Consider the following 13,027-nt stretch of genomic DNA (forward strand, 5'->3'; position numbering starts at 1 on the left):
TATATATATATATATATATATATATATATAATTGCATAATAGCAACGATATAAGAACTACTGCAGTAAGTGCGTGAATCTGAGAAGGGAATATGTTGAATAAAATCATAATTAACTGATCCTCTTGTATTTTCATTTGCGAAAGCCAGGAGCTTCTCAACACCCCATCGTATGTATGTATGTATGTATGTATATACATATGTATGTATGTATGTATGTAGGTAGGTAGGTAGGTAGGTAGGTAGGTAGATATGTATGTATGTATCATCATCATGATCATCATTATCCTTTAATGACTGTTTTTCATTCTGGCATGGGTCGGGTGGTTTGACAGAAGCTGGCAAGTTGGAGCCTCCATTGACTGCTTTGATACTTTCTATTGCTGGATGCCCTTCCTATAACCAGCCACTTTATAGAGTTTACTGTCACCAAGTAACTTGCAGACAAAGACCGTTTGGCTGGAAGAGGGAGCAGTACTGAGGGAAATAGCTTTGTGCCTGATGAGAGGTTAAAGGTTAAACAGAGGGACAGAGATAGGTGTCTTACTGTGGAGGAGATACTTGGCTACCTAAGTAGGAAAAGAAAGGAAGGAGAGAATCGAGAGATAAAGCTAGAAAGAAAGATAGAGAGACAGTGAGAGAGGGCGGGAGGGAAAGAGAGAGAAAGAGAGAGAGAGAAAGTGAGAGAGAGAGAGAAAGTGAGAGAGAGAGAGAGAGAGAGAGAAATAGATGGTGTTGCAGAAGCATTGGGATCTATCCACATGGAACAGTGGTGGGGAATATAAGTGGTACAGAGGGGATAGAGGGTTATGTTTCATAAGAGTGTTAGAGGAGATGTTTAGAGATGGGGGAAGAGGTGAATGCTGTAAGTGGTGGTGAGAAAAATTGGAGTGGCTGGGGTAGGTATGGTAGGTATTTGAGGGCATGGAGAATGTGTGGACAGGTATGTGAGAGATAGTGGAGGTGCCTGAAGCAGGTGGTGATCATGGGTGGTGGGATGGTGGGGGCTTTAGGATGATGGGTTTTGGGGGAATTTTGAATTGACAGAAGACAGATTGTGTATGTTGTGTGTGTGTGTGTGTTTGTGCATGTGTGTCTGTGTGCATGTGTGTGTGTGTGTGTGTGTGTGTGTGTGTGTGTGAGGGGAGCATGGCTATAAAAGACATGCTTGTATATGGCCATGATTTTACTTATAAATACACCTGAATAAATAGTGCTGTAGTTAGCAGAGTAATGGAGGGATGGGTGTTAGAAAAGTGAGAGGTGGGGAATGCTTGGCATGTACAGACTGGATACAGTGTCTGATGTAAGCAATTTGCTTTTAGGACCTCATTTTTTGTTGAGATGGACAGGTCTTCTTGAGCATAACAAATCATAAATCATCTCAATCCTTTGTCATCTCCTCCATGAGGCTCAACAATGTGATGATGGTCTTCAATATTTTGTCCATGTCTCCTTGGGTCTCTTATTTCGTCAGGTAACATCCATTTTTAATGATCAGCACTTCTTTATGCAACTGTCCTCATCCACATCCATCAAATGACCATCCCAGCATAGTTTTCTCTCATGCACACTACATCTGATGCCTCTCATGCCCAATTTTTCTCTCAATACATTAACACTTGTGGTACATGCACTCTGTCATTGCACTTCCAGATGAACACACTAGATTCTTTTCTTTCTAGTCTTTGCATATCATTTGCATTCTTGGCCTATGTTTCACTATAATGTAGCATTGCTGTTCATACACAAGCATCATACAATCTACCTTTCACTCTATTATTCACATAGGTAATAACTCCCTGAACTTTCTCCAGCTAGTTCATATTCTAGCAACTGTACTTTCAGTAGTTTTGTTCAAAGGTCACTATGCTCACAAATGTTGAGACATCCTCGTTTTTAGTCAATATATCCACAATAGTACCAAAGGCACATTCAACTATGTTGTTGGGAATAGCAAAAGCACTTGCTGAGTCTAAGTATTATAATATTGATGCAAAATAAATAAGACAATTTGATATGTGTAAAATATGTGTTTTTGGTTTTAAAAAAAAGTGAAAAAATGATTTCACATTTTATATAAAATATTTAAAATTATTTTTCTTATAGAATTAAAACCTGGGAAAATTATTCCAAGGATAGGTAATGTATTCTCTTTGATTTATAAATTGTTTTACTTTTCATTTTCATAAATTAATCAGTGGCCATAGCTATGACTTGTGACTAGTCCTCCATCCAGGTGTGTAAGACTGATGTGGCTAACTTGAGCACTGTAGGATAGTATTTTCAGAAAAATGTGAGTGAGGAAGAAATTCCAGGTGGGAGAATGATCTTGAGGAGCAAAAGTTGGGGACAGTGTTTAGTGTGGTTTAAATTAATCCAACACACTCTGTACAAAACAATTTCTTGATCATTCCATTTCAAATGATTATCTATAAAAGTATTTAATCCATCAAAAACATATCTAATCTATAGTCACTGGGAGGAAAATTATCTACAAAGTTAAGAATAACTCAGTAATTAAATATTAAATTAAAAATACCAGCAAGGATTGCTCATTTGAAATTATGTGTCCAAATCATTTTGAATAGGGTTACAGATTTAATATTTTGTATTTTAATAAAGATAATGATTACTGCATATTAGAATAAATACCTGGAGTTTATACCTGGATGTGATATGGGGCTCATCTCACTCTTTCTGATTTTGAATCCTAGATCTACATTCCACAGGAATATAAAAAAAATTAAAAAGAAGGCTTGAGACAGCATGTTGCATTTTGTAATTATAGTCTGTATTTGCAATAATGCTATTCATATTATGTATATTCTGATTGTTAGAAAAGTTACACTGTATACCCTCTGCTCATAAGAGGTAACTCAAAGGGTAAGCATTGAGAAGGGCATATGGCTGTAAGCCATTGCCTCAAAATATCCTGTTCAACCCATGTGAGTATACAAAAATGGATGCTAAAAAAAATTATGATGATGATGATGAGGAGGATTTAGAGCATAATTTTCATCCTTAGTTTTTGAAATTCTCCTCATTCTTCTAACAGAAGGAATTCCTGAATCTTTCATTCCCTTCATTAATAGAGTTTCTTCGATTTTAATTTGAAGCAAAGTATAGTCTTTAGAAATCCATCTCCAAAGCCACCATTAAACTATCAAGTGAATTATTCTAAATGTTTTAATTTTAAAAGATATAGCCAATAATGTATTTTTTCTATTTTTCAGTAATCACTCCTGCAAGCGAGGTACCCAAGTAAGTCCTGAACATTTATTAATTTTTGTTACCATCTTTTAATTCCCTGAAAATTTGTAGAAGTACTATGATAGAAGACTGGTATACACTTATCTAGTAAAATCAATTGAATTAAGATATTAGTAGATGTTCAGTGATTGAATGTACTTTCTGTTTGTCACTCTTACTTGTCACATGGGATGTAAATTATTTTAGGTACCATCAAATATTTTGATGGTTCAACAATGTGCACCATTATAGATAGGAGAGCAGTACATCTTATTGGGGATTAGTACTGGTAGGTGGTGGAGTAGGACATTCTGGTGGATTCATTTGTACTCCAAGGTCGGAAGTGGTGAAGTAATACTCCATGGCAAATAATTTATATTCCAGGAGGGGCAATTTGTACTCCAGGATAGGCATTTTATACTCTAGGGTGGGTGATTCATACTCCAGGATGGGGGATTTATACTCCAGGTCAAGCAAATTATGCTCCAGGATGGGTGATTTATACTTCTAAACTATTTAGCTACTGATCAATATACTAAGATGATGACTTTCCAGATTATTGACCACAACTTTAGAGTGTAAATTTTACAAAATTCACCTTTTTTTTTGTACTGCTTAGTTGGAGAAGGAAAGGTGATATTTTAAGCCCTTATTTTAATTTTTTATTGAGTGGAGGGATTCTGAGATTGGTGGTAGGAAGAGAAGGTTATTCTCAATACAGAGATGTGACCCAAATGCTTTCAACAAAGTGGACTCTGCTAAAGGAACACAAATATTGGATGGTAGCATTAAACTAGACCATAAATAAAATCTACAATTTATGTTTCAATCAAGTTGGTCCCCAATCATCATCAGGAGGTGTTAAATTCCTGGATGTAAATGTAGACCAAGATAAAATTATTGTCATTAAAATAGTTTGGTGAGATGAATGATAACACTAAACTATGAGGAAGCTTCGTGTGGGCAGGCTTCTATGTTGTCATTTGGCTATCTAGAAATCCCACCATATTAACTTAGTAGAAGGAAGGAGACTTTGAATAATGTATTCTTGATATAATATGTCTGAATACAAAAACAGGATGGTCATAGCTGGAATGCCATTGCTCAAAAGTCAACTGGATCAGGGTTGACTTGGTTCTAAAGAACAATAATGAAAGATGGCCTCTTTTAACTAAATATTGGGATCTTTTTTAAAACGGGGGCCACATTTTTCATTAATGTTTTACGTAGTGTTTTTGGTACCGAAAGACTTTCAAACTTCGTATACTTATCTATTTTGTGTTATAGAACAGAAAAATATTTTTGTATTCGAATTTATTTCATGTAAAAAATTGTCTTATTTCGATAATTTCAACCAATCACTGACAAGTATTCAGTTGTTTACCTTTACTCCTTTGGCTCATTAAGCGATGTAAAGCATATTTAATCTCCATACCTTCGTTTTATTTGCTTTTTTCATTTTAAATTTGCTTTAACCCTAACCTTAACCCTAACCCTAACCCTAACCCTAACCCTAACCCTAACCCTAACCCTAGGGTTAGGGTTAGGGTTAATTGTTTCAGAATCGTTTGTTTATGTAGTCGGCACTTAATGTATATCGGCTGAATGGACGTCAGTGATTGGTTGAAATTACAGAAATACGACAACTTTAACATGGAATAATTTATGGATTTCTTTTTTTTTTAAGAAGACTAAGAGAAAAAGATGTTTTATATGACACATTCTACCAGTGTTCCAAGTTTCAAAGTGTTTCGTTAATGAAAAATGTGGCCCCCGTTTTAAAAAAGATCCAAATATTGAATGATAGCCTGAGATATTTGATACACTGAAGCCACAAATCACCTCTAAGCCTAATTCATAATTTTACTTGAGCAGGGTTGACAAGAATAACTCAGCAACAACATTTACAACTATAACAATAATAACACCTTGAAAACATTAGATGTAGTACAGTTTGAACTCCTAAATTTAGTGCCAGAAACTTTGTACTTCTGGTAACTTTCTGGCAATAAATATTTCTACAAGTATACTTTTTGTTTGTTTTGCAGAGATATAGAAATCCTCATTGATGGACCGATTAAGAATTCATTATATGATTTAAATAATCCGTGAGTGTTTTTTTTTTTTTTTTTGCGTGCGGGTGACACGTAAAAGCACCCACTACACTCTCTGAGTGGTTGGCGTTAGGAAGGGCATCCAGCTGTAGAAACTCTGCCAAATCAGACTGGAGCCTGGTGTTGCCATCCGGTTTCACCAGTCCTCAGTCAAATCGTCCAACCCATGCTAGCATGGAAAGCGGACGTTAAACGATGATGATGAATGTAGATGCATTGGTAGATTTTGGACAGTTGAAACTTCTCACTTGTAATGTCTTTCATAATTATGTATTATTGTAAATATGGCACAAAATATCTAAAGACTTAGCCTTGAGTGAGTGATATTACATACCTATTGTATGGAAGTTGGTTAGAAAAGAGCCGGACATGTTTTCTGGTTATTTGCTGAATGTCATTTGACATGAAAGTGTATGACTGGAAAGCAAGTATTGCACAATGTAGTGACATAGACATCTAATGTGAATGAATGCTATGTTAAAGGAGTGGTTCTCATATCGAGTGCTGTAGGGCACAAACAGACCACATGAGGTGTTGTGGAATATCACAGATTTAAACAAATGCAGGCATACCTCATTATATCTTTTTTCAACTTTACATCATTCTTTTGTTTTTTTTAAGAAATTAATTAAAAAATAAACCTCAACTTCAGTTGACTTATTTGACTTTATATCAATCTTAAAGATATTTAAAAGCATAAAATTTTTTAAAAATTCACTTAAAAACCAATACTGAAGTAAAAAATCAAATAAAACACATGTGAAAATATATAAATAGAACAAGATATAAGCTAATAAACTTTTTCAAATGATTTTCATATCACGTCATTTTTTTAAAGTTAAGTTGTCTTGGAACCAATTACTGGCATAAATTGAAGTGTATCCATATAGTTTAAGCTTTGGGAAAATGTGTTTTTCATAATTATATTATACATAAGTTTTTGGATTTGGATTGCAAGATTCTTTATGTGAGTTCATGTGTTGAAGCATATTCTTTTGTGTCTGGGGAGAGTCATTCTCTTTTAGTGCCTTATAATTTAACACACTCACCAGTAAAATTTCCACTTATTTCCTTCTTTATTTTTCTAAAATTTTCGTTGCGTCTTGCAACCTTTTCAGACTGTGAACAATAGAGTGAAGCTCCTCCACTCCTATTACATGAAACCCATAGCTTCAAAATATGTTGTTCACAAGAACTCAGTTTTGTCACATAACATGAAAATCAACATACTGATGGCAGACTTAAGATAATGAACAACATGTCCCCACTATGCGACCCCTATGAAACGCAAAAACATATACAGAACTTCATGCACTGCAGGCAATTCTCTGGATATGATCAGAAAGATAGGGTTTGAGTATACAGGGGTGCTAGAAAGAAATTAGATAACGTTATATGTAATGATACCAGTGGTACCTGCCCTAGATTTAGAAACAAAGACTGGAATAGGATACAAAGAACTTGTGACAAAGCAAACAGGGTGAACAAGTGGTATAAAACTGACAAATATCAAGGAGTGATGTTTGTAGAGGCCACCTCTGAAGGTGACCAAACTCAACATTAAGATTGTTGAAAAGCCAGGAACTCCATCAGATCACAACTATGTAGGACATACTCCTTTGAGAATACCATATGCACCAATGATAACTGCATGGTATGTAGGATTAGCCCTATCATTAACTGTAGAACTAGAAATATAGTTTACAGCATGATGCATAAAAGGTGCTTGTAAAGACATGAACATGACATACATAGGGGAGACATCTAGGAGCATTGCGATAAGACTAAATGAACATCTGAGACAATATGACGACAAAAAACAGTCTTCCATACTCTACCAGCATGTCAAGGACCAGCATGGAGGCAACCTGGGTCACGTTGACGTCAGCATCTTATCCAAGCACCAAAAGGACCCAACACTTAGACAAATACAGGAGTACATCCTCAGAAATAAAACTTCTCCAATACTAAATAGGAAATATACACATGAATATGCAGAATACATACATATAAATGTACACACATACATACATAAATAGATGCATACACACACATGCATGCATACATACATACATACACACATGCATGTATACACACACACACGCACGCACACACTAACCCATGCACATGCATACAAACAAACAAAAAGGAACGCAGTGTGAATAACAGATAGAATCAAAAGTATTGAAAAGGTTGCAAGACACAACGAAAATTTTAGAAAAATAAAAAAGGAAATAAGTGGAAATTTTACTGGTGAGTGCGTTAAATTACAAGGCACTAAAAGAGAATAACTCTCCCCAGACACAACATTATACACAAGTGTTATTCTTTATTGTATTATACACAATGAATTAAGAGATAGTTTACTATATTTTTAAAACATAACACAATAATGTCCACAACTACATCAACATATCATTCAGTGATTTACTAAATATTTTTTCTTTCTTCTCATTACAGATACATTTATTTGGCAAACAGCTGTAAATATTTCTAACATCCTTGGCTCAGAGATTTTACAAATACATGTTTGTAATACAGAAATTACAAATATGTTTGTTGCAATTTACAGCTATATATCCATCATAATTTACAGTTACATATTTATCACAAGGAATATTTTTTAATTAAATTATACATCATCAAGTAGCTGTAAATATTTTGTGTGAAAATTTCCATTACTTCTGTATGAATGTCTCAAATTACATATACATACCTGTTACCTATAAAGGGTTCCAAACTAAAATTGTTATTATGTATAAATGTATGTTGCAAATTGCAGATTCATTCATGTAAAAAGAAGTTGTAAACAGCTGTATCATAAATCTGCAATAATGGTATGTGTCACGATTTACGGGAACATTGTAGATAATCCTGAGACACAAACATACATTTATATCACAAGTAACTGATACAGACCTGTTACAAATTGGTGACACATGTGTATGTCACAAATCACTGTTGTAGGCGTGTCGTAAATAACTGATATAGATGTGTTGCAAATCACTGACATGTATATATGTCACAAATAATTTATGTATGTATGTATGTATGTATGTATGTATGTATGTATGTATGTATGTATGTATATGTGTGCGTGTGTGTGTGATGTGTGTGTGTGTGTGTGTGTGTGTGTGTGTGTGTGTGTGCGATTCACAAGATGTAAATATATTTCATATCAATAAAACTATTTAAAGAATTTCAAACTTTGTTTTGTGTTAAATTCAAAAGTATTATGAATTAATTGAGAAGGTTCTTTTTGATGTGCTCAGTTCATGCTTATTACAAAATTCATAATTGCAATTAATAAATAAGTCCCAGCGTTGAATCTAAGCAGAGACTTACTTCAGGTCCATAAATTGAAGAATCATCTTCTTTCACCAAAGCTTGATTAAGAGAAAGCATAATTGAATGAGAAAATAAAATTGTTAAGTCAACAGATTCAGGTGCAAAAAGAAATTAAAATTTTGTGCTAAAAAGTTAGGTTTATATAATCATGGCATACAAAATGTTATAGAAGCCTGCATATGATCTGAGTGCTGTAGGTTATCTATACCTGCTGCAAACTGATGATTCATTCATTAGACAGTTGAAAATATCCCCACAGTTTTTACTTTTCATCTTATTACTTGTAAACAACTGCTAAATACACTTTGTAGTTAAGCAGGTAAAACAGTATCCAGAATTGAAATATCTGATTTTCCTATTTGCAGAAACATTTACATCTCAGGAAAATTATGAACGAAAATGTTTAAAAAAAGAGATGAAATATATTTAATATGGATAAAATTATAGAGAATGATAAAAAGTATTTTTTAACAAGAATTTAAAGAAACAAAGTATGGTCTGTGTCAGTTAAACTCAGTTTTTGTAAAAAAAATTAAGTTTGTGGAACTTAAACAAAAAGGGCTCAGTTCATAATGTCAGCTTTCTCCTTTCTGGTATCATAAAAACTAATCTTACTTTACGAATTTATAAGGAGAAGCAGTAACAAAGATTAGTATTTTAGGGACAGAATGCAATGAAAATTGAAATAATGTATGTTGTACTGTAAAATGGGATACTTCTGTTAACGGTTTTATGTCAAAATTTATAAGTAATTGAAGAAATATCAATGTGAGCAATGATAATGGAGTTGAAAACAAAGTGGGCAGTGAATATGAAGGATTTGTTCAAAAGGACCCTGACAAGATGGTACAAAGTCAGTTTTGAGAAACATCAAGATAATCAAAATTTGACATGGTAAAGTTGATGAAATGGGTCACCTGAGAGTTGTAGAAATTTTTCCCAAGATAAAACCCTGCAGCAAATGCCTTTCACATTCTAGTGAGCAGCAACTTATTAAAGACAAATGTACACATCTTTATATTGACCTTCGCTGCTTCATGTGTTCGTATTGTATATCCATCTCCATCCATCTATTTTCTCTTTTCTCTGCTCACTATTCCTGGGAGGGTTTGGGATAGAGTCTCAGGCACCTTTTCCATAGGGTCCAATCAGAGGCAACCCTCATTAGACTTCTGGCTGCATTCTCAAACGAGAACAACTGAGGCTATGCACTTTATCCATACATCTTGTTTCTGGCCAACCCCTAGGTCTCCGGCTCATTGGCTCGGCTTGAACAACCCGTTTTGAAATTCTTTCCAGCGACATTCTAGTCGCATGTCCATAGTACTGGAGCTGCGATCCTTCCATGCGGAAAAGTAGCAGTTCGACCTGGAGAGACTCCCTGATCTTTGAGCTTTGTACCCTGTCGAGTAACGTTACTCTAGAGGCTCCTCGAAGGGATCCTATTTTGGTTGCCTGTATTCGTGATCGTACTGTTTCGGTCATTACCCAACACTCACGATCGTAGGTGAGGAAAGGTACAAGAATCGAAATGAAGATAGCGAGTTTGGCTCTTTGTTTTAGAACCTCTTCTTCTCTGAGGATCGAATGCTGGTCCCGGCGCATTACTGTATCAGCACCTAGAATCCTAACATCCAATTTAGCACCCTACCTTCCATCACAGCGCCGAAATACTTAAACTTCTCCGCTTATCTCAGTAACGTTCCTCTAACAAGCAGTGTGCACTGAGAAGACGCGTTTGAGAGGACCAATGCCTGTCTTCGTAACACTAATTCTCATCCCTGCTTTGCAACACTCGCAGTAAACCCATTTAGTGCAGGTCGAAGATCACCTTCTGATGAGCGAAGTGGCACCATGTTGTCTGCAAATATCAGTCGACCAATCCTATACCCACTGATTGCGATACTTCTACAATGGCTGCGCATATCAATCCAGAGCATACAAATTATGAAAAAGAGAAGCGAAAATACACAGCCCTGCCGAAGTCCAACACCCATGTTGAAAGGTTTCGACTTTGCACCATTTACATAAACATAAACACCTGGGCATTTGTAAAGGGACTTCACGGCAACCAGAAGTTTCCGACTAATCCCAAACTCTTGCAAAATCCTCCTCAGCATGTCTGTGATATGTAGTCGTATGCCTTTTGGAAGTCTACAAAACAAGCATACACTTGGCATTATTCCCACGATTTCTCGAAGACAGGGCTTTGAGTGAATATCACCGGAGTGATATTTGATTACTTTATAGTTTGTCTGAGTGTCGGTTTGGTGTCTGGAATGGGATAGCTTACCTCATGGGCAAGCTCTTTGACTTTGGTTGGTAATCTACCTAGGAGAAGGAAATCTCCGAAATAAAACCCGAGGTCTTGGAAGTTTCTATTTTTGTCAATTTGTTGTCCGGCGAAAGTCTTCTTGGGCCAATAGGTGGGGGTAGTGCAGTGTAAGCTACACCCACTGAAAGTTATTCATCTGCACAGGTACTTCCTGTACTCCAAATCTTAGTAAAATCATTTATTGGTTGGTTGGCAGAAACCTAAAAATGCACTTGTAACTTACTCTAAAATGTCTCAGATTCAGTAAATAGCAAGAAAGGCTTGGGCACATCAGGGGAATAGGTCTGGTTCGACAGGTGTCCCTTTGTATCACAGGCTGGACCGGTCATCATCCTGCCACTGTGGTCAAACAATCTTCAAGAAAAAGTAAATATAAACATCCTTTGAATTTCGGTTGTTGGAATGTGCGCACGCTTCTTGACAATAAGTCTCCAGGGTCTGATGGAATCTGAGCAGAAGTCTTGAAATATGGGGGTGACAAAATGTTTGAACTCTTAAATATATTAATTTGTTACTGTTGGAGAACTGAGAAAGTGCCTCAAGACTGGATTGATGCCATTTTAGTCTCCTTGTATGAATCGGGGCCAAAGGATCTGTGTGGTAATTTTCGTGGGATTTCGCTTTTGTCTGTGGCTAGAAAGGTACTTGCCCGCATGTTAGAACGTTTAAATACTTTTATAGTTCCAAATAGAGTGTCTGGGTCTCAGTGTGGTTTTCGTTCCTCAAGGGGCACAGCTGATTGTATCTTTACTGTCAGACAATTACAAGAAAAGTGACTGAACAGAATCTTGCTCTATACCATTGCTTTATTGATTTGAGAAAAGCATTCGATACTGTTAATCGAAATGCTTTGTGACTAATTCTAAGGAAAATAGGTTGAAAAAAACAGTTGTAATGCATCAACCTGTGTGTTTGTAACCCCACTAAAATTTTTGTTAAGGGAAAGTTACTTGAGGTTGTCGATTCATTCATCTAACTTGGAAGCTCTGTTCAAAATGATGGAAATCTTGATACAGAAATATAGCTGCGAATTCACAGGACAGCAAAAGCATTTGGTGGCTTGGAGTCATACATTTGGTGCCAGCAACATATAAATAAGAATACTAAGCTGGCTCTTTACAAATCATTTGTCTTACCATCCCTGTTGTATTCCTATGAAACTTGGACTTGTTATGAAAGGCATTTTAAACTGTTTGAACAATTCCACCAAAAATGCCTTCATCGTATTTTAAAAATTAAATGGAGTTCTGTTACTCCAAACACAGATGTCCTTGCATCTGCAGGCATTACCTCAATTAAAGCCATGATTTTGAGGAACCAATTGAGATGGTGTGGCCACATTGTTCGAATGGCAGATGAACGCATGCCGAAACAGCTGTTTTATGGTGAGCTTGCAGAGGGGAAACCTAAAAAGAAGGTTTAAGAACGGCATAAGGACTACTATGAAGTTATTTGGAATGGTTCCAGAAGATATAGAAACCCTTGCTTCAGATCGAGATGGATGGCGAACAAAGGTGTGGAGTGGAGTAAAAGCATTTGAAGAGGCCAGGATAACGCAAGTAAGACTCAAAAGAGATCTAAAGAAGAATGTAACGATCGAGAAGGTGAGTGACAATGACCTTTTTGTGTGCACAGCCTGTGACAGACCGTGCCTGTCTTTGGCTGGCCTCAAATTTCATCTGCGAACGCATGGAAAACGAACCTCTACCAACTATTCTGACTATATGTCTGTGCACACCTTTGAATGCAGTGTATGCCAGAAGGTTTGTAAATCCAACGGAGGCCTCAAAAGACATGTTAAGATCCATAAAGAGCAGAGCTTATCTGCAGGTATTGGCGGTCCAAGTCAAAGGTGCAATCTGTGTGGGTGTCTTTTCAGAACACTGTCTGGTTTAAAAAGCCACATCAGACGCCATGATGGTGCTAAGGTGTAGGTACAGGACGTGGTCAAACTCTGTATAAGGAGTAGGCAATCACCAT

The 13,027-nt window shown here is 36.1% G+C and overlaps 2 protein-coding genes across 2 annotated transcripts in view; one reads left to right on the forward strand and one right to left on the reverse strand.

Moving 5' to 3' along the window:
• The window catches only part of LOC106876068 (uncharacterized), an 18,370-nt gene extending 9,840 nt beyond the window's left edge, over positions 1-8,530 (forward strand). The window contains exons 4-7 of the mRNA XM_014924475.2: positions 2,108-2,140; positions 3,235-3,262; positions 5,299-5,358; positions 7,825-8,530. Of these exons, the coding sequence (XP_014779961.1) occupies positions 2,108-2,140; positions 3,235-3,262; positions 5,299-5,358; positions 7,825-7,861 (158 nt within the window). The 3' untranslated portion in view covers positions 7,862-8,530. The remainder of the gene's footprint in view (positions 1-2,107; positions 2,141-3,234; positions 3,263-5,298; positions 5,359-7,824) is intronic.
• A 1,346-nt stretch (positions 8,531-9,876) lies between these two features.
• Positions 9,877-10,317, reverse strand: LOC106876059 (uncharacterized). The gene has a single exon (XM_014924463.1). It carries the CDS (start codon positions 10,315-10,317, stop codon positions 9,877-9,879), a length of 441 nt encoding a protein of 146 aa, XP_014779949.1.
• Positions 10,318-13,027: the final 2,710 nt, after the last annotated feature.

This window comes from Octopus bimaculoides, chromosome 5, assembly GCF_001194135.2.
Source record: "Octopus bimaculoides isolate UCB-OBI-ISO-001 chromosome 5, ASM119413v2, whole genome shotgun sequence".
Classification (NCBI taxonomy): Eukaryota; Metazoa; Mollusca; class Cephalopoda; order Octopoda; family Octopodidae; genus Octopus; species Octopus bimaculoides.